At 37.0% G+C, this 21,888-nt stretch overlaps 3 protein-coding genes across 3 annotated transcripts in view; all 3 read left to right on the top strand.

Annotated features, from left to right (window-relative positions):
• Nucleotides 1-21,888, top strand: part of LOC142339090 (transmembrane protein 17B-like) — a 330,316-nt gene that overhangs the window by 57,186 nt on the left and 251,242 nt on the right. The window lies entirely within an intron of this gene.
• Nucleotides 1-21,888, top strand: part of LOC142339091 (ADP-ribosylation factor-like protein 8B) — a 281,448-nt gene that overhangs the window by 31,628 nt on the left and 227,932 nt on the right. The window lies entirely within an intron of this gene.
• Nucleotides 1-21,888, top strand: part of LOC142339082 (uncharacterized) — a 64,411-nt gene that overhangs the window by 10,195 nt on the left and 32,328 nt on the right. The window contains exons 2-8 of the mRNA XM_075388784.1: nt 5,181-5,345; nt 5,642-6,020; nt 9,275-9,407; nt 9,675-10,205; nt 13,227-13,443; nt 13,998-14,688; nt 18,339-18,839. Of these exons, the coding sequence (XP_075244899.1) occupies nt 5,181-5,345; nt 5,642-6,020; nt 9,275-9,407; nt 9,675-10,205; nt 13,227-13,443; nt 13,998-14,688; nt 18,339-18,839 (2,617 nt within the window). The remainder of the gene's footprint in view (nt 1-5,180; nt 5,346-5,641; nt 6,021-9,274; nt 9,408-9,674; nt 10,206-13,226; nt 13,444-13,997; nt 14,689-18,338; nt 18,840-21,888) is intronic.

The following is a 21,888-nucleotide window of genomic DNA, read 5'->3' as shown; positions in this document are numbered from 1 at the left end:
TTTTTTGAACCTGCTGAGAGGGCATGAATATCATAGTGAAAAGGGCAGGGCAGATTTTCACGCTTTGGATCCTCACTCTACCCCCCCCCCCTCACCGCCCACAACACAACCCTCCTACTCCCGCGGCCCTAAGCCCAAGCTGTGGCTACTACCAAAGTTAGCTGATTCTTTGACAGCAATCCGCCCAACGTTAACTGGTTATCTTTTGTTGTCTGGATATGCTTCTGATGCTATTTTTTTAACCCATTTTCCTTGATCATGTGATCAAGCTTCAAACGCTAAAAACATCAATTTTGTTTAGCTGATCATTGATTTCTAGAGCTTAGCCAGGGAGTCTCAAGAAGGAATTGTATTCCGGATCTCTTTCCCCGCTTAGGTTTTCATTTCAATTGTATGGTAAATTTTTGTGACAATTGCATATCTTACATCGCAAAACTGCCGCATTGTCACTAAATGAACTTAGATTTGTATTTAAAACTTTCAGGCGGAGGTCATCTGATTGTCCTTGAACTCAACATATCAGTATTAATAGGGCTCTCTTCGATTTTAGACAAAAACAAATTTGGCAATTCCACTCACATTTTTCCTCAGATTGGTTTTTAATAGCCGCACAGCGATAGCTGAGGCTATTATTGGCCTTCTCTTGGTTTTTTACAATTCAAAGAATTTGAATTGTATTGGGGAGCTGTCTTTTTTTTTTAAGATCTGTTCACACATTTTCATGATTTTTGAAGTCAAATTGGAGTAGTGATTTTGGTCACGCCGAAACAGGAAATGGAGCGAAAAAGCGAGTGGTTTTGCGGCGTGAAATTTTTTCGCTCTAAATTTAAAGTAGAGTGAAAAAACGGTGTTTGAACAAAAATTCGCTTTCTCGCTAGTGGTTTTTTGTTCACATGCGGCAATTTCACTTTGATTTTTTCTGTTTTTTCAATTTTTTGGATCGGATTTTTTTCTAAATGGTTTTTCCAATCCATTCATAGTCCGTTTTAGGTCTAGTTTTTTTAGTCAATGAAAATTCTTTGAATTGTACGTCAGGACTTGTCCTGCTATGTTTTTTTATTTCGTCGTCATGATTTTTGTTACGACCATATGACGTCACAGCCATTTTTTGTTCATTCGTTCATGCAATTTCAATTGAATTGCATGTGTGACGTCATTTTTCGCTCTTAGCGGAGCGAGTTTTTTGTTCATGCGCGTGATTAAATTTTTGGTCACACTTGACTTACCTCACTCTCAAAAGTGACTTCCTCACTTTGAAATTGAATTTTATTTACTTTAATTCAAAGAGATAAGGTCAAATGGGTGTGTATCACTCTAAATGAAGGTTATTTGAGATCAGCTAATAGAGGCAGCAATAACTTATACAGATTTTTAATCAAAATATAACAGATCAGCCTTCAATGAAAAGATAAATTTTTTTGATCTGTCTTTTTTACTGTTTTTTTTAGACTGCCGATCTACGAATCTATTGCGGCTATTTTCTGGCAATCTGCCAGCTATGTTTTTTTTAAATTTTTGTCATAAATAACAGCTTTTTCGTTTGCTAATGAGCTTGATGCATATTTATCTTCAATACACAACAATTGATGCTTTTGTTGTTAGATTTAGTTATTAACTATTGCCCGTGACAAATCTGATTGTTTTTGTTTCTTTTCTTAGGTTGTTTTGTTTTTTTTTGTGGAACTTGAATTTTTTGTGGAGTTCAATATCTCTGTCGTCGTTTGCATTAGGGTAGTTAAGATTCTGAAAACTTTATGTAGTTTTTTTTTTCTGTTCTTTGCTTTTCGGGGGGGGAGCACATTTTTGAATAAGAATAAATTCAAAGCGAAATAAAATTTAATTTGTCACTTTGTTTTGATAAATTGTTTGAATTTTCAATAGTTTTTTTAATTACCTTAACTGGTTGGCTTTTAATAATGCGGCTTTTGTTTATACCAACGGTTTCAAGAAATCAGCCTGTTGCCAGTTTAAATTTTATTTTAAAATTGTTTTGTTTTCCTATTTTTTTAATATAAGAGACAGGTTACAGTGAATTGCTGGTGATAATTATACTTGGAGTAAGAAAGAAAGAAAGAAAGAATTTATTTCTTTGATCAAGTACCAAATAAGTAACAGAAAGTACAAAAATAAACGTAAATATTGACTCGTACAAACATGATCAAAGTGGACAGGCAACAGGGTATTTAAACCCACACGCACTGCCCTTAGAGACTCTGTAAACTAGTCAGTAGGACTATTTCAACAATGAAGTTCCTATGATAACAAAAACAGAAAAATGAAGAAATGGAAAAAAAAACTTTAAAAAATTTTTGCTACATTGGACAAAAATCAACAGCAGCCTAATTGAAGCTCAAAACTCGTTAAACCTACTGGAGGCATAAATCAGGCCTCCAAAATTTTTCTGTTTAAAAAAATGTTTATTAAGTTTTTCAGAAGCAATTTTAGCCGGAAAAATTCAAAATTTTTTGAAAAATTGCGATAACTCGGAAACCAGAAGGAATTGAGAGCTCATATTTTTTCACAGAAATCCCATCCCCAAAGCAGATGTCTGATAGCATTTATCCAAGGCGTCTCTTTTAGGAATTTTCTAGAAACATTATTCAAAGATGTATTTCACTAAATCATCGTTATTAACGAAATGGACTTCAAAAAAATCAAAAACTTATAAAATATTTTTGCTACAGTCGTCACAATTTAACAGCAGCCTAATCAAACCCCGTTAAAACTACTGGAGGCATAAAATAGGCCTCCAAAACTTTTCGGTTTAAAAAATTTTTTTTTTCTAAGTTTTTCAGAAGCAATTTTAGCGGGAAAAATTTAAAAATTTTGAAAAAACTGCGATAACTCGGAAACTAGAAGGAATTGAGAGCTCATTTTTTTTCACAGAAATCCCATCCCCAAAGCAGATGTCCGATAGCTTTTATCCAAGGGGTCGTTTTCTTTAGAATTTCCTAGAAAAATTATTCAAAGATGTATTTCACTATATCATCATTATTAACCAAAAATGTATCCTTAAATTTATGATAAAAACTTTTTATAACTTTTTCATTTGATCCAATAATATTGTAGGGAAGAACATCGGCTTTACTCAATGTATTAAAGAGCTTCGAAGCTCTGAATTTAACTGATCGTTTTTCAATCATTCGCTTACAAGACGGTTCCATTAGTAATGTTTTTGATGCACTTCGCGTAGGTCTCGATGGCGAAAACGAGAACAAAGAATTAAGGTAACTTTCACGATGTAATCCACTTAATGACTTCAAAACTAGCTTTAATAACTCGTATATATGAAGCTGGTAGATGATAAGTAAATTATTTTTAACAAAGATGTCATTAGCACTGTCTGATTTCTTTCTGAAATAAATGAGTCTAAGTATTTTCTTTTGTAAATTGTAAATGGGCAACACGTTGCTATAGCTGCTGCACCCATAGACTAGTATGCCATATTGGATAATAGAACTTACGTTCGTTTTATAATAATTGATAAGCTGGTTACGCGGGGCATAATGCCTAAGTTTTGAAATAATACCACATTGTTTATAGAGTCTCGATTTCAGCACCGATAAATGAGAGACAAAGGAAAATTTGAAGTCAACTAAAATGCCGAGATATTTACATACGGGCTCAATGGAAATGTACTTGTTATCAATATCAAACCTATTTTCGCTTGACTTCAAATTCAATTGAATGGTCTTATTAATATTCAAACAAAGTTTATTAGCATCCAGCCAGTGTTTAACATTATCAATTTCTCTTTGCACTTCCTCGCAGGACTTATTAAGAAACGTAAGATTTGTATCATCTGCAAAAAGGAGGACTTGAGCATGTTTACAATGAAGTGGTAGGTCATTTTTGTAGATAAGAAAAAGCAGGGGGCCTAGTATAGACCCTTGCGGTACTCCATGTTTTACTTTCAACCATTGCGAGGAAATGCAATTGACTTCTACTCTCTGCATTCGGCTCCCGAGATAAGATTTGAACCAACACAAAACATTACCTCTTATTCCATATCTTTCTAATTTATAAAGTAAGTGATATGGAAATAAATTTTGCGCTGAAATGGGTTTTTTCTAGGGTTTTAAAATTTCTGCCGATAAACTTTTGATGAATTTTATTAAAACATTGAATTCTCTCCAGTGAAGGAGAGCTTTCAATGAAATATTGTCCTGCAGAGACCAAAAACAAGTGACTTGAAATATTTTTTGTTGTTTGTAGTCCACTTTAAGGAATTTGATCATAGTTTTTTTTACCTAAAACTTTGCTTTCAATTACCATATGACATTAGATTTCCTAACTTTTATTGGTTTGTTTTTTATTGGTTTTTTTAAGCTCATAAGAATTTGGTTAATCCGTTGTTTGAGCGAGCGGCACGGCAGCACGTTTCCACTAGAGAGTAGTTTTCATTGATCTTTGCCCTATCAAAATCAGGTTCTACAGTACAAAAAATACGAAAGGTTCCATTTTAAAAGAATCGTATTTGAATAATTTTATCATGTTTGCTATGATAAAGAGCTCTTGCGAAACGCTTTGCTGGTACGTATTCTGTGGAATTAGACAGACGAATTATCAAAATACGAACACAAAATACACTATTTGGAGTAATAATATAAAGCTGACAAGTTGATGTTTTTTGCTTCAATTTTTGTTCAACATACCCTCTCAGTTTGGTCAATTGTTTCAGAGCAATTTCGTTATTGTAACTCTATCTGAGTGTTGTATCAGGAAAAGTGAAACCAATGAGAACTAGCTTTTGTTCGTAAAAAAAAAACAAATTTAGAATTCAGTCATCTGAGATCAATTTCTTTGCGGGACTCGAAAATTGGCTGTACATAGTACATAGGCTCGTATATAGTCCCTAAACCAGTGAAATCCCGCGAAATGTAGGATAAATCGCATGAATTACACAATATAAGCTATTTTTGGGGTGCAAATGTGGCATTTGGGCATTTTGGAATGAACGTTGTTGCTTGTGCTGTTTATGAAATCTTTAAAAAGAATAGATGTATTCGGTGTTTGTTAAGTTGAAATGACGAGTATGTTAGCAATTTGATTAAATTAGATATAATGACATGCCGTTAGTAGGCAGAATTAAATAACTATTTGGGTTTTCGGTGATGAATTTCTGTTCAGCATTTTGATCTGAGAATTTTCAACTTTAGTGCTTGATGTTCATTTTTCAGCCTTCTAAGCAGGAAGTTGTATTGCAGGAAGAAGGCGAGTTAACTGAGCTTGTCTCAAAAATAGTCAGCATCACAAATGTCTCAGATGATGAGGCGGTGTTTGCACTAAATGGAAACAATTATGACCTACAATTGGCTCTTGAAGAGCTCATGAAACAACAACCCGTAAGTTATTACTTCGTTTTTTCATTACTTATTAGATATTACATGTTAGTTTTTTTATAAATTGTCGATGTTATAAATTAAAACAAGAGAATAGGTATGCACCGCAATAATAATGATAAGATAGCGCTATATTAACCACCTTTTCAGTTTTTCCAGTGACTCAGAGCTTTGTGGCAACTTGTTTAAGTTGCCAGAAAGCTCTGATACAAGTAGAAATAACGCATTATGCTCTGATGTGATCTGAGATTTTAACAAATAAGTCGCATAGGTTTCCATTTGTTATTTTATCGCTTAAGGATGCCAACAAAGTTCAGCAGAAAACCTCCAGGCGGAAAAAGACAACATCACTCAAAGAAACAGAAGAGGTTTCGTCTGACAAAGAGAAAAACAGTTCAGAGAAAGACTCGAAAAAGAAAGATGGCAGGAAGGATAAATTTGACAGATCCCAGAAAAGATCTGGGAACGCAAGTAGCAGTAATAGAAGGGACAAAAACAGGTCCCAAAAAAGCGAACATGAGTCCGCGACGAATGGACCACAAGACGTGCAACCTCTTATGGAGATACAGACTGGCAATTGGCATGATGCTGAATCCAGAATGTCCAATCACATTGATTCGATGCCATTCGAGTCAAACCAGGGAACTTCTGGCAGTCGTGGGAGGTATCAGAGACGCGGTAAGAGCTTTTTAAAGAACTAGAATTTATGAGTATCTTGTTACATATTAAGTTTTAGATGACTTCCTAACGTATTAATAAGTGATACTTCTATGAGAACTATATCCCCCACCTTTTGTTCTCGCCCTCTGAAACGGCACTAGTAGCGTATACACTGTTAATCAAAGTTTGTGTCTGGATCAATTATACTGGTACTAAAGTAAGACTTTTGCATTACAGAATTAGGGGAAAAGTTTTTATCTTGTTTAACAGTTTTCGGCTCAATAAGAGTTGAAAAGGCAACATCAATAGAACATTTTTAGACGTTTTCAGGCTAGTTTCTATGTAAAATAGAAACAAAAAACCGCCTCATACAGATGTATAAGAGTGGTTGATTTTTTAAAACAATTTTTATGTCGTAATCCACTCAGTTGTGTCTGGTTCGTTTCGGACGTCCTCTGGCGGTTTTTCTAACTCGTGCCTCTTTGTCGCGAGTCATTTTTAATTACTTAGTTCTGATGTTAGTTCGGCAATTAGTTAGTTCTGCTATAATTTTAATGCGATTTTTCGAACTACCGGGCAGTTCTTTTTGGTTTGGATCCAACTCAATACCCCATCCAACACCCCAACCCCCCCCCCACGAACGTCGGGCGCACCGAACTCCTCCCCGCGCTTGACTCTCCTACACCCCTACTCCACACACACACCGTAAAAAAACCTGAGTGCATGAGCATCTTTCTCTCCCTTAAACTTAAACTCCTCACTAAGTCAAAGCTAGCTACTACTGAAGCTGACTGCATGTCAGTGGTCTGATAGCACATCACCCGACGCTAGTCGTTTAGGCTCTTTTTCCTACAAATAAACATAATTCGTTTGCTCTCTCTCAGTGGGTATTCGCATAAAATTTAGCTATGATGAATAATTCGCGAAGCATAGCATTTTTTAAAATCACAGTTTTTCTTAGTTTCGGAACACCACGCCTCTCAAACCATTGCATTGCTAGAGATATGATCTTACGATGTTCGCTATGATATGTTTGTTATGCATCAAACATTTTTTGTGGAGCAGGTTTATACCTCACTCTCAAAATGTTCTTTCCTCACCCTCAACTAGACTTTTGTTTGCTTTAATTGAGATAAGGTCAACTAATTATATGTTAATTGAATTCACTATATTTGTCCTGGAACATACTTTGCTTGATTTTTGAGCAACTTTTTCACGTTTGACTGATCATAATTGGAGTCAATAAAGGCGATATTGTTAAGAGGTTAAGCTCGCTGACTGTTATCCGGGATATGGAGGGTTTGAACCCTTTTATTCTTTGTACCTAAAACGTTCTTTTGTAGTACACCCTGTCGTGGGTAATTTGATCTTGGGCGACTGGCCTCACTCACAAAAATGCTTTTTGGAACTTCAAAAGCTTAAGTTGAGTTTGTTTATGGTCAGTTTGAACAAGTGATATGATTGCATCGCTGAAAGTTGTTTTAAGAGCGGTTCACAATTTTCCATGATTTTTGTCAAAGTCAAATTTGAGTGATCATTATGGTCAGGCCAAAGCAGGAAGAGGAGCGAGAAAGCAAGTGGAGTTAGAGTATGGCGTCTCATAAAAAGTTTGCTTTCTCGCTTGTGGTTTTTTGTTGACATCCGGCATTTTGACATTTATTTTCACTGGTTTTTGAGTCTGATTTTTTTCTAAATGTTTTTCTATTCTGTTCTTTTGTTTCGTAAATGAAAATTCTTTGCATTGTGTCAGGACTTTTCCCGATATGTTTTTTATTTTGTCAAGATGTTTGTTACGACTATATAACATCACAATGATTCAAATCTGCTTTTTTGTTAATTCGTTCATGCAATTTCTACTCAATTGACCTCTTAGTGGAGCTAGTTTTCTCGTTCAGTTGCGTGATTAAGTTTTTGGTCATACGTGACTTAGCTTAATCTCAAGTATGGCTTCCTCACTTCTCTTTTCTTTAATTGAAAGTGACAATGTCAAACGAAAGCGTGTCACTAAATGAAGATTGAGAGCAGCTAATAGAAGCAGCAATAAGTTATACAGATTCGTAATCAAAATAACGTTGCAGATCTACGAAGCTATTGCGGCTATTTTTTATTAATCTGCGAGCTGTGTTTAAGAGGCTTGAGAACTTCAACTCATTTTTTTCATCTGTTTCCATCGATTTTACGGCACGCAAGTCTATTTCGCAGCTCTTCCGGCAATTTGCCGGCTATGTTTTTCATGATCTTTTTGCGAAAATCCATAAAGCTATTGGAGCTATTTTCTTACAATCTGAGATTTGTAAGACAGGGATCAATACGAGTTGTTTTTACGCTTTAGTGTTGTCGATTTTCCGTAATTTGAATTATGTTTTGAAATAATTTTTGTTTCAAAGCAGATACGCCAAAGAGGCACTTCAAAAAGTCTAGTGCTTTAAAAAGTAAAATTTTCTGAATTGATTGAAAAAGGGGTTATCATTTCGAACTGTTTCTGAATAATTTTTAATCTATAAATTGTGTAAGTTTTTAAAAATCTTTTTGTGTAATTTTTGGCTCTTATGAGCTATTGATTGTCTTTTTGGAAATTTTTTGTTGTAAGAAATTAGAGAAGGGTTATCATTTCGAATCGTTTTTGAATAATTTTTGATCTATAAATGTAAATTTTAAAAAATCTTTTTGTAATTTTTGGCTCTTATGAGCTATTGATTGCCTTTTTTTAGAAATTCTTTGTTGTAAGAAGTAAGAGAAGGTTTGTTTTTGTAACACAATTTTGCCTCGCTCCGGTTGCTCTGAAATTATCTATTAAAAGATTGTTTGCTGCTTACTTTTTAATTGCTCTCAAAAAAGTTTGGTGCAATTTTATTAGTCATGTTAGTGTCTTTTTAATGCCATTTTTCATACCAACGATTCTGCGTCTCAGCATTTGATAAACTGGTGAAGCCTTCGGTCATTGAGTTGTCGTCTTAGAGCTTCAGTAGTTTCAGAAAACTTAGAGAAACCCTCAACTATTAAGTTGCTGGAAAAATGAGAAACAATTTCGACAGTTTTAGAATTCCAATTTGAGTTTTTGAGTGTAATTCCAGCAAGGGTTGCGAAGTTTCTTTCATCCTGAAATAGGAAAATAACGTGGCGTTTCATTATTTTGCTATTGCTTAAAGTCATACCTTACTTTCATGCAGCTTTTTAAATTTTTCTGGGATTTTTGCAATAACGGTTTGTTACTTCGAATTGGCGAATGATAGGCTTTATTGCACAAGTTTATTTAAACGAGGCTATTATAGAACGAGGTGGAATGAACAGAGCGGACCATAACAGACACCCACAGCACCAGGATGGCATCGGGTACCAAGACCAGAAAGGCGACATCGATGGAAATAATCAATCTGCATTTAGCCAGCAGCCATTCGTTGTGGGGTTAGCCATTATGAATCTTTTCCAGTTGTTTTAGAGTACAGAAGAACGCTTTTAATAAGTATAAAACTAAAGAAATTTACTAAAACCAAGAATTAATTTACATCTTTTCAATTTTGACGGCTTTGAATTGCCCTATTGTCGCAAAGAAATATCACTTTCGTTGAAATGTAAACTTTGTCAGATGGTTGTGGAGCAAATTTGGAAACCATTAAACAAGAATTTATGATTTTTTTTATTTTTCTGAGATTAATTTTTGATTTGTTTTAGAACCTTTGATGCCAAAGCTGTCGATTTTGACGGCCATTCAAAGTCACCTTCAGACGATAGACCCTATGGCATGTTCAAGGGACCCTCATCTAGGGGTGGCCGAGGGGGAGGACGGTTCGGACGCGGGGGCGGTAGAAGTAACGCGGGATTTAACGGTCGAAACAGCAATCGAGGAGACAGTTATGGAAATGGTCCTAATTCGGGACATTTTTCGACCGGTACTTTTGAGAATTCCTGGCCGAGTGAGGAAAAATGGGATATGAGCAGTGACGGTGATTGGAGAGGACGGGAATTCACAAGGAAGGATGTCGAACCAAATTTAGAGGAATCATCAGCGGTTCCTGAAACGACACCAAGTCCAGCCCAGCCTTCAATATTCAATGCTGGCGTATCGCCAAACTCGTCAGCCGCCCTCGGGTATCCGACGACAGCAGGGGAGGTGGTAAGTGCCACTGGGCCCACAGTGAACGGAGACGCTCATCCGACAGAAAAATATGCTCTGGCTGGATATGATTCAACCTCGCATAAAGAGTGAGTTTCCTCTTCTTTGTAACATAACGGGTGCTTTAACTGCTTCCCCACGTCGCCTGAAAAGATTTTTTTGCTGATCTGTGTGAATTGAGTGCTTTTGTAATAATGGTTTATTTTGCCCTAATAATAGACGGAATTGACCATTACAGTTTATTCCGTCATGAACGTAAAAAAATTCTTGAATTATATAATATGCCAAAATCTTGCAATATAACTATTGCTTATCCATAATCATGGAAGAAAACCATTTTGCGCTGGAATCTTGCAAGAAAAACGTTCATTCCGCCTTTTGCTTGTACTTAATAATGGAAGAAAACAATTTTGCGCTGGAATCATGCGAGAAAAACGTTCACTCTGCCAGAGTCTTGCAAGATAACTCATTATTATAGCTATAAGCTGAGCCTAGCTTTATCGCGGTGTTCCTGGTTCTGAAGACTCGAAGAGGAATATTTGTTGTCTTGAGGTTTTTTTTACCCGAAGAACTGTCTTCAGGCGACGTTTTGACCGAGAAGCGAACGTAAAAATGCCATTCGAACTAATTTTTTCTGAGCGAGGAATTTTTTGAACATGTTGCATTGAATGAATTGCCAACGACGGATTGTGCATATAGCCAACCGTTTTTGGCCGTTTTTTCTTGGGCTTATTTCTTTTGCAAGTTTTTAAGTATTTAGCAACTTTTTAAATCAAATCTAAGCTACTCTCCAACGCTCGAAATTGGTAATACATGTTTTTGAAAAACCAGTTATGTATTTCGAGGGCAAAACAAATCTATTTCTCAATTTTTTGTTCACTTTTGGCTTTTCGATAATTTCTGTATAATTTGTTTTTTTGAACGGACTTTTTGTAATCAGTGTATATGGTAGCGGTTTCTTCACCAGCGTTGCTTTTTTAGTTTTGAATGTGAAGTGTGTTGCTGTTTAGGTTTTTACTTTTGCGTAGCCAATGTGTGTCCAATTTTTTGTACACTTTTGCTTTCCTATTTGGTTTGAGTTAATAAAATGAACCGTTTTGTACACCTTCAGAGCTTCAAATTTTGTTTAATCAAAATCATTTTCTTTTGCTGTAAGTGCTTTATTTTGAGAGGAAGATGGCCTTATGAATTTACTGAGCAACTAATACTTTATAGTTAAATATCTTTGTTTTTCTCTTTCTGTTAATAGCCACCGTAATCTCAGCAGGCAATTTTTGCGCTGCTGTTTCTACTTTTATTCCGTCGAATTTAAATTTTTTTCTAGCCTCTTTCCTTAACCTTGCTTTGCCACTTTTTCCAATTTTTGCATGAAATCTTTTTGATTTCTCAGGGATATTTTCATTCTTGCAGGCTAACGTAGTGTGTGCGTTTTGAGACGCGCTATGCCACCATGTTGAAGCTCATGATCTGCACAAATCTTAGCGCTCCTTCAACATGTAACATGGCAAAGCTGGAAAAGTAATTGAGCAAAAAATGATCCTGCATAGGGTAATAGGCAAACATAATACGCATCGGTAGCTTGAGCGGTAAGACCTATGGCTGTTAAGCGAGGGGCATGACTTTGAGCTTGAGTTGGTGCGAAACAGAAATCTTTTAAACCTTTTTCCTTTAATGTGGTGCTTTTGTGGGCCTGTTAGTTTGAATTAGTTCAAGGTCGAAGGAACTCAAATCTGTAATAAAGTTCACTAATGAATAGACTTGGGTGAAATGAATTTTAATAAGCTTTGTTAAGTTATCGCTGAATGTTTTTTCCATAACTTTTTGAGCGGCGTCGATAGGTGTTTTGTCTTATATCTGTATCTTTTCGCAGCTATTCCGGCATCCTTCCGGTTATTTTTTGACATACTACATCCGTTTTTCCGGCGAAAGCTAACAGTTTTTTGCACATAAAAGGTGAACTGAAAAAAAATGCGTGGAGAAAAAATGCTCATAAGTCCTGGAATTCTTAAAATAGCATTACATTATTTGAATCTAAAGATATGGGTATTTACAAAACAAAGCAAAAAAAGAAAACCGACTTTTCCTCTGATAGATATTTTTCTTCTCATTTAATTTTTTGTCCTCAAAAGCGGGATAAACTGGTAAAGCCCGGAGGGCATTAAGTTGCTGAGCAGCTCTTTTAGAGCCTAGTTACTTTCTTGGTATGCGATTCACCGAAACTGCTGTGTAGCCAACTTAAGATCAAAAGGTTTTTCTTAGTTTTTAATTGAAGGAATGTTTGATGATATAAATCAATAACGTGACTTCAAGATATTGATAGTTTTTAGCAGCTTTGTCAGTTTTTATTGCTCTCAAACGAAGTTTCGTAATCATATCAGGCATGCGACCTTTTTTAATAGCCGCATAGCGATAGCTGGGGCTATTATTGGCCTTCTCTTGGTTTTTTTATTACGTCGTCGCGATTTTTCTTACGACCATATGACGTTACAACCACTTCAAATCTGCTTTTTGTTCATTCGTTCATGCAATTTCAACTGAAGTGCGTATGTGACGTCATTTTTCGCTCTTAATGGAGCGAGTTTTTTTTGTTCATTCGCGTGATTAAATTTTCGGTCACACTTGACTTACCTCATTCTCAAAAATGACTTCCTCACTTTGAAATTGACTTTTATTTACTTTAATTCAAAGAGATAAGGTCGAATGGGTGTGTGTCACTCTAATGAAGGTTATTTGAAAGCAGCTTATAGAGGCAGTAAAAGTTTATACTGATTTTTAATCAAAATATAACATATCAGCCTTCAATGAAAAGACGGATTTTTGTATCTGTCTTTTTTGCTGTTTTTTTGGGACTGCAGATCTACGAAGCAATTGCGGCTATTTTCTGGCAATCTGCCAGCTATGTTAATGCGATTGTTGACCAATTTTTTGTCCGGTTTTTACTTTTTGTTCACAAAAACGGGATAAAGATTTGAAGCCCGTAGTGTATTTCATTGCTGAGAATTTACTAGTCTCTTTGTATGCTATTCGCCGAAGCTGTTGTGGAGACCTAAATTCATGGTTTGAAGGCCGTTTCTAAGAGTTGCAGTTTGGGAATCTGGAATTTTTTCTAGGCAATCAGAGAACCTGTTGCTTAAACTGCTGCATGGAGGCGAAGGTGCTGCTGGACAGCAATATCAGCCGAACCATCAGCTCACCTCAACCACGAATACTTCTGTGACCCTGTCAAATAGTAATAAGGCACAAGAGGATCAGCAACTTGCATCAGCATCTTCACATTTTGCAGCCATGTCTATTTCAAGCCAGCATATGAACACGTCAACGTCACAGGTATGTACCGAGTATATTTCTTTCCTATAGTTAGATAACTAACGCAAATTAAAACCTGAAATCTAAAAATAGAATTTAGCGTTTGAACAAATCCTTTCAATTTTTAGTGATTACAAAATCAAGCTTGATACGAATTTAGTCCAAAATTAGATTACTGCTTTTTGGGACATCGAGTTAATATTGGATTAAAAAAGGCAACGGCCTGATTGAAACCATGGGTGATGAATGGCCAATAGCAGTTGTCTTATCTGCTGAGTTCTCGTTCGTATACTTATTTTTCTTTTTTTCTGAAGTTCGTTTGAAAGATCCCAATTATGAATTGTGGAAAGATATATCCGTGAATAGATACCGATAGCCGTCCAATGAGAAATTTGAATCATGGATTTTTAATTTGCGAATTGGTTTTTATGCAGGAGGAAAATTTTTGTCGGAATATGATACTGGATATCTTTCTTTAACTACTGTTATCAGCTGTACTAAAATGATTCAAGGATCAAAGACCTTTTGCAGAGGAGGATTTGGTTTTTTCATATGGAGTTTCCTTTTCTCTTCAGAGCAATTTGCCGAGCAAAGGAAAGGCGACAGTGGTGACAACCTCAACAGACAGTGGACCGGATGTTCCTCCTGGATTCAATGAGACCCTCAACTCGGAGAACCTCGAATTTGGTCAGCCTCCATCGGTGGCGCAATTGAAGAAGTCACAGCTTTCCTCATCGTCCTCAGCCAACATGCCGCTGGCCCCAGTGGAGTTGCCATCGCCCGTTGCTCAGTTCTCGATCAAGACCTCGGTCAATTTTGGCGAGATTGATCCAAATTACATCACAAGTCGGGCACAGTTTGGCAACCTTCCCGCCCATGCGCTGGTATCGGCTAATATGGGTGGAGTGAGCATGAACAAAAGCAATTTAGAACAGTTTTACAATGGATCCAGATACGGGTCACAAGTGACGGCTGTTCCTGGCCACGATATGAGTGTGGATAGCAGCGAAGGACACGATGCGTCTGGTCTCCAAACTCTAATGGGTGGTTCTGGTGGTGCTCCGCAAGGTCCACCCGCACCTCATTTGGCAGCAGTGGTGAGTGGAGGTGGATCGAGTGCAGGTGGAAGTCGGAATGACAACTTAAGCATATCAGCTAAGGGTGGTGGCGCGACCTCAGGGGGCTCTTCGGGGGTACCACCTCCTCAGTCCCATTCCAGTGTGAATGTGGCTTCTTCGCGTCTCTCTGCCTACGGCACATCAAATGGTAACAAATTATGACGTAGCTATGAACAAAACTATGGTTAACCTAACTCACACCGTACTAGAACCATAGATCGGAAGACAAAATATCGAAAGAGAAAACTGGGACAAATGGAAAATGAATATTGGCCAATTCCATATTGGCCAGTCAGATTTAAGCACTCTTTTAGTGCAGCGAATAGATTGTTCTCCCATTATGAGTTAGGTTTTGATAGATTCATATCAATTCCCTTGGCAATGGCTCGCGGTGGCATGTCCAGATGCGGTAATCTCATTTCAGCTCACAAATAACGCTTAATTGCAGCCAATGAGAATAAAGAATAATTTTTGATCTACTGTGCCCCAATTTTTCTGTATTTTATCTATTGTCTGATCACACCTTAGGGCGTGAATCTTAATTGCCCCAGGGGCCTAATAAACGAGACGAGGGTGTCTCACTGAAGCAACTGGGATGTTTGTTCCAACAATTCAGACAACTGTTCTTTGCAAGCATAGTTTCGTCAATCTTTTCAAATCTACACATGCGTTTTCATCACACAAATTCATGCTGAGCTATTTTTACCCCAGTTCTCTTAGGTTGCTGTTTTTAATGGCTTTCGAACAAAGGTTGAGGCTTTAGTATAATTGTAAACTTATGTCTTCGTTTAATGCAAAATTTTTTACTGACCTTTTGACTTTTCGAGTGACTTTTACGCCCTCGACTTTTTGCGTTTCGTGTGGTATAAAGTCCTATCCATCATTCACAACTGTAAGCAGCTGAACTCTCCTGTGGGTATGCTACTACTAAAAGACAGGATCTTTTCCGTTTGTGCCCCCCCCCCCCCCCCCCAGCTTAGTGGGCGCATATTATTTGCAACCCCCAGACGCACGTGCAATATTTTTACATAATGATTTACTATGTAATGACACGTGCTCTGTCACTGGGGGGAGCATAACGTACTGGGGGGGCACAAACGGAAAAGATCCAAAAGACAAATGGAAATTGTACCGAAATTGGTGTTATTCCCATTAATCCTAATAGTGGTATATAATAACATCTAATGACATCATTTGACAAACCCCTCCTCGCTCGAGCAGGCTCAATTCATGTTTTGTCGTCGCCAATTTTTGTCCTACTATTTTTCCTTCTTTGAATAGCGGAGAAAGTTCAAGTGCACATCAGCGAATCAATTATTATAGCTGCAAAGCTGTAAGCTGAGTTGATCTAAATTGCGGTGCTCATGTTTTTTGCCTTTCAAAGAGTTTGCATTGTTTTGCGGCGCTATCTTTTAGAGATCGGTTCACAAATTTTTGTGATTTTTGAAGTCAAATTAGAGTAGTGATTTTGGTCACGCCAAATCAGGAAGTGGAGCGAAAAAGCGATTGATTTTGCGGCGCGAAATTTTTTATTTCGAATTTTAAAGTGGAGTGAAAAAAATGGTGTTTGAACAAAAATTTGCTTTCTCGCTAGGAGTTTTTGTTGACATGCGGCTTTTTGATATCGATTTTTACTGTTTTTTCGATTTTAATGGTATATTTTTTTAAATTGTTGTCCAAATCTGTTAATAGTCCATTCTAGGTCTAGTTTTTTGACATTTGTTCACATAGCAAAGCTGAAACAGTCAAGTTTTCTGAATGACTTCCTCTCAATTGCGCGCGTGCCCGAACTTATCTCTCCTCTCTCTCTCTCTCTCTCTCTCTCTTTCTCTGGCAAAAGTTTTAGGTCATTTGCGTGATCAGATTTTGATCATACGTGACTTACCTCACAAATAAAATGACTTTTGCTCCTTAAAGCTTAAGCTTTATTTAAATTAATTTAATGTCAAAGGAGGGATTCATTTGTGTAATAAAGTTCACTAATGAAATGGAGTCTGTGGAATCAATTTTAACAAGCTTAATTAATTTATCGCTGAATGTTTTTACTTAATTTTTTGAGCTGCGTCGATAACTTTTGCAACCTATTTCTTTTTCTATCTCTATTATACGGCATGCAAGTCTATTTTTTTGCAGCTATTCCGCGATGTCCCGGCTATTTTTGTAGTTGTGTGTACTTTTTACGACTCGAAGAAATATATTGGTATTAAACAGATTTTTTAGCTGAACCAAACTTGTTCATGATTTGAACCTTCGCTGCGCTCTATTTCAACGTTAAATTCTGCTTGCAATTGGACTTCAACCGTTTCAGTTGCTTTGTTTCTAATATATAGTAATTAGGAACTGCTGATACTAATCATGTTGAAAAGGTAATTAATTCTCTCAAACGAAGTTCAGCAGTAATTTTAGTCCTGATGGTCTGTTTTATTGCAGTTTTTTGTACTCCCAACTTTTCATCTGACCATTTGACTTTCTATCCTCAAAAACGGGATATACAGGTAAAGCCCGGATGTTTTCTGAGAGCCTTACGGCTCAATAGCCTCTGAGTATGCGATTCACCGAAACTGTTTTCGAGTAATACATTCATGGTGTACAGGGTGACTTTAAGTTTTTGACCCCTACTTATGCTCACCCCAGTCGCCTCCAACCAATTAAGCTAATGTCAGCCTCCCTAATCTGCAGCTAGCTCCTGGTGAAGACTCGCTATAGCTATTCTCCGTCGTTATTCTGCTATGTTTTGAAGCTAAAACGGTTAATAATTTTCTCAAATGAAGTTTGTAGCAATTTTTTTTATTCATGTGGTCTTTTGGCGACTCGAAAAGGGGTACTGGTATCCTACAGGATTTTCTCTAAGCAAGTTTGTTCATGGCTTGAATTTATGACTGTTGTTTTTAAACATTGACTTCTGCTTTAAAATGTTCTTTTCGTTTCGAGCATTGGACTTTAACAGTAGCTTAGCTACTAGCATATAGTAATTATAAGCTGCTAGTAATATTCATGGTTAAGAGGTAATTTTCCCTCAACACTTTTCCCCCTATTCAAATTACTGACATCCCCACCTACCTGCCTGCCCTAACTACAGACACAATCCTTACCCCTCCACCCACCTGCAATTATCCAGAACCCTTATCAAAAAGTTGAGTCTACATTTTTAAAAACAACGTCTAGTTGCATTGGGCTATTAGTTTGTTCATTATTTCTTTCATATCTTACTTTAGGCAAGGTTAGGTTAGTGATTATATTGCATGACTCTTCGAGTCGTTTCCGTTATTCCCACCGGCTATGTTTTTATGCGATTTTTCGCAGGAACGTTTTCGTCTGACCCATTTGTGTTTTGTTACTCAAAACGGGGTGAACAGGTAACGCCCGGAGGGCATTAAGTTCTCTTAGAGCCTTACAGCTTACCATCTCTAAGCCCCAGCTGGGTACTACCGAAGTCGCCGGTCGTCTGAGAGCAATTCGCCCGTCTTTAGTCGGTTATGTTTGAAAGTTCTGAACATTTAGGAGTTTCCTGGAGTTCACTCCTGTGCTCATACCAACCCCTTTCCCAGCGGCGCCCCTTTCTCAACTCAATCTCTCCCCCCTACTCCGCAGCCACCTACCTCCCCTCAATCTACTTACTCCCTCCCACGTCACCCAACCCCGCTGCCTATCTACCTACCCACGCCCTCCCTATCCCCATCTAAAATACTTTCTGCGTTTTTCAAAACAGCCTTGTTGGTTTTATTTTATTAGGTATTTAACTTTGATTGGTTTTTTTCGTCGATTTTAAAAATTTTGGTGGTAGTGTGAATTGTTTAGACTCTGCAATGGGACCAATGGGCGGTGGTGACATGAGCAAGTATGGCCATCAGAGGCAGCAGCTTACGCAGCAGCAACAGTCGGTGCTCTATCAGCTTCAGAACCAGCAGAGGTCAAACGAGATCAACCCTTCTTCTGTTCCCTCAGCTGGTGGTAGTGCTGTCCCATCCATTCAAACACATCAGCAAACGGGTCAAATAGATTCCACCTCTACCCAAGGTTCATCTACCATGTACACGACCACCCCGAGCAAATTGAACGCCGATAAAGGAGCCACCGGCAGTAGCAGCAGCTACTTCGCCTCGGCTTCGTCTTCTAATGATGCCAGCATGTTCTCCAAAATGAACCAGAAGTCTCCGGCTGGAGCAGGTCAGGGATCTACTGGATCTACGGGAGCACACAGTCAGCAGGAGGAGCAGAAATTGAGATACTCTGGCCAGAATTCCAGCAGTGGATTTCTTGGGAGGCCAAGTCATGCCAACTCGTATCAACCCAGCAATTGTGAGTCAATACAAAAGCATAACATTATGGTCGGTTTGCTCTTATCAGCTGTCGTCAATCTGGAAGATTTACCTAAGTATTTTTCTGGTATTTAGCCGTTAAAATTCTAAAGGATGATTTTGAGTCGTGTCAAGTCGAATTTGAGTAGTGATGGTCAAGCAGCAGGAAGTTGAGCTAAAAATTGAGAGTTTTGGTGTCGTGAATTTTTTTCACTTGAATTTTAAGAATTAAGTTGAAGTGAAAAAACGGTGTTTGAACAATAAATCATTTTCTCGGTAGTACATTTCGTTTTATGTTCCAATTTGACTTTGATTTTGTACTTTTTAATTGCTCTTGAACGAAGTTCATAGCAATAATTGTAAACGTGTGCGTCTTTTTCTGCAAAATTTTCGCTTGACATTTTTGACTTTTCGAGTGACTTTTACGCCCTTGACTTCTTGCGTTTCGCGTGATCTAAAATTCTCTCTCAATCACAATTTCAAGCAGCTGAACTCAATTGGCGGCAATTTAATACTAAAAGTCAAATGAAAAGTGCGTGCCATTTTTTACTTTAAATCTTAATAGTGGCATAAGTTAACCTCTAATGTGGTTATTTGAAGCCCACTATTGAACTTCTTAGTCCCATTTCTCTTCCCCCCCCCTATCATGTAAAAATATGGCATGTGCATCTGAGGGGTACAAATAATATGCACCCACTACGCGGGGGGGGGGGGTACAAACGGAAAAGATACTGTTTTGTTACGACCATATGACGTCACGCTCACTTCAAATCTTCTTTTTGTTCATTCTTTCATTTTTGAGTGAAATACTTGCGTGACGTCAATTTTCACTCGGTTTGTTTATTTGTGCGACTTTCCTCACTTTCAAAATTCAGTTGAAGGAGATTGGGTCAAGTGAGTGTATTTCACTCTAAATGAAGGTTGTTTGAGGGCAGCTAGCAAATGCAGCAGATTGTTAATCAATATATAACACCTCAGCTATTAATAAAAGAAAAAGTTTTCTTTGGGCTGTTTTTTTAATTATCTTTTTGATAATGACGATCTACGAAGCTATCGCAGCTATTTTCTGGCAATTCCTTGAATAAATGTTTTTTCGACTTTGAGTGTTTTTGAGAGAGCGAGAGGGTGTCGCATATAGATAACCCTTTTTTAGGCGTTTTACCGTCGAAATAGTAGAAAAGTAGTGAATCTTTCGTATGGTTTCTGAATGATGTCCTAATTGTTTTCATGATTTCTAGCTTCAATGAATCCCATTGCGACTTACCAAATATTTGATTGGCCAGTGAGGCAAAAAATGATTGCCTTCTGAAAAAATAATGGTTTTCGCTGCAATTAGGATTATTTCGGAAAGGGTCGACAGTTCGAGTTGCTTCCCGAATTAAGAACGCTAGGTTTATTGCGTCGTATGACGCTCTTTCTTTTCAATTGTTCGCATAGCATTGTTGAAAAAGTCAACATTTTCGAATGACTTCTTCTCTCAAATTGCATTTGATCGTGTGACGTCTTTTCTCACTCAGCTTTTATGTCTTTTGCGAGTTTACATTTTGATCATAGGTGACTTACTCACTCAAGAAATTTACTTGACTTTAAAACTTATATAGCTGTAAAACTTAAGCACTGTTAAAAAACGTTTAGTTTGAATTCGCTTGAGGTAAAAAAGAACTAATGTGTGTAGGTTCCTAATTAAAAAAAATGTTTACGTGGAGTGAATTTTAACCAGCCTTATTATATTATCGCTGAAAGTTTTTTACGTAGTTTGTTTTGAGCGGCATCGATAAGTTTTTCTGCTTGTTTCTGTATCTGCTTCTATCTGTATTCTACGGCACGCAATTCACTTTTGCAGCTTTTTTGGAATCTGCGGTTTCACTTTGGTTGAAGTTAAAAGAGTTTCTTGTAATTTTGTTAACTTTTTGCATTGACTGGTATATATATATATATATATATATATATATATATATATATATAGAGAGAGAGAGAGAAACATCTCAAAAAACTGCTACTTAAAAATTTTTCATTATCAAACAAATTTAAAAGAAAAGTTCTGAAATATATATATTGTAAACTTTTTTGTTAAAAGTTTCACGTTTTGTGCAGTTTGAGTTGTTTTTCTTGTCCAATTGTCTAGTCGCAATTGTTTCATGTTTCAAAGAAAGATTCAGTTTTTGCTTTTTCCAGTTTTCTCTCGTGTTTCGTTTTAAACTTAATTGTATGATGTTTTTTGAATTCGAATTTAAGTGGTGTCTTTTTTTACCCTGAAACTGGAAGTGGAACTATAAAACTAGTAGTTTCACGGTTCGAAATTCTTCTCTCTTACAGTTGCTTTTGCCTTATTTGTTTTTATATCGCATGCGGCAGTTCGTTCTCTTTCTAACTACGAACATATAGTGTTACAATCGTTTGAGTCACAATGTGTCTGTTCCCGTGACTTCCTGAATTTGCGTGCGTGGCGTCTTCTATTGCTGCTTTCAGTTTAAATTTTAAGTCAATCGTGTGATATATTTGTGAGCCGAAATGAGTTTCTCACTGGTGCAAATGATTTCTGGACTCACTAATTAAATCTAAATTGAAAAAATTTCTATAAGAATTGACATATCCAAATGTTTAGATCATTAAATTAAAGATCATTAATAGCCGCCCTCATCTTCTCAGCCGGCTATTATTGCGCTCGTATTTTTTTACAATTCAAAGAATTTGAATTGTATTGGTGCGCTGTCTTTTTACGACTCGAAGAGGAGTATTGGTTTTCTTAAGGTTTTTTTACGACTCGAAGAGGAGTATTGGTTTTCTCTCGGTTTTTTTTTTTTTTACAGGAAGTAGATTTGTTCACGCGGCATTTTGACCTAAAAGCGAAAATGAGAAAAGCTGTCTTGGTGAACAGATTTTTGCTAAGTGAGAGAAGGTTTTTGATCATGCGCTGCGTTTAGTGAATGACTTTTTGACTTTGAAAAGTAGTTTTTGACTGAATGGCATATATAGATAACCGTTTTTAGCCGTTTTTTCGTCTAAGTGGCCAATTTTTTTTGCTTGTAATTTGGTTTTTTGTAGAAATA

The sequence above is a fragment of the Convolutriloba macropyga genome, chromosome 5 (assembly GCF_964194025.1).
Source record: "Convolutriloba macropyga chromosome 5, txConMacr16.3, whole genome shotgun sequence".
Lineage (NCBI taxonomy): Eukaryota > Metazoa > Xenacoelomorpha > Acoela > Convolutidae > Convolutriloba > Convolutriloba macropyga.
The sequence above is the reverse complement of the archived record's forward strand: the minus strand, read 5'-3'. Positions and strand labels throughout refer to the sequence as shown.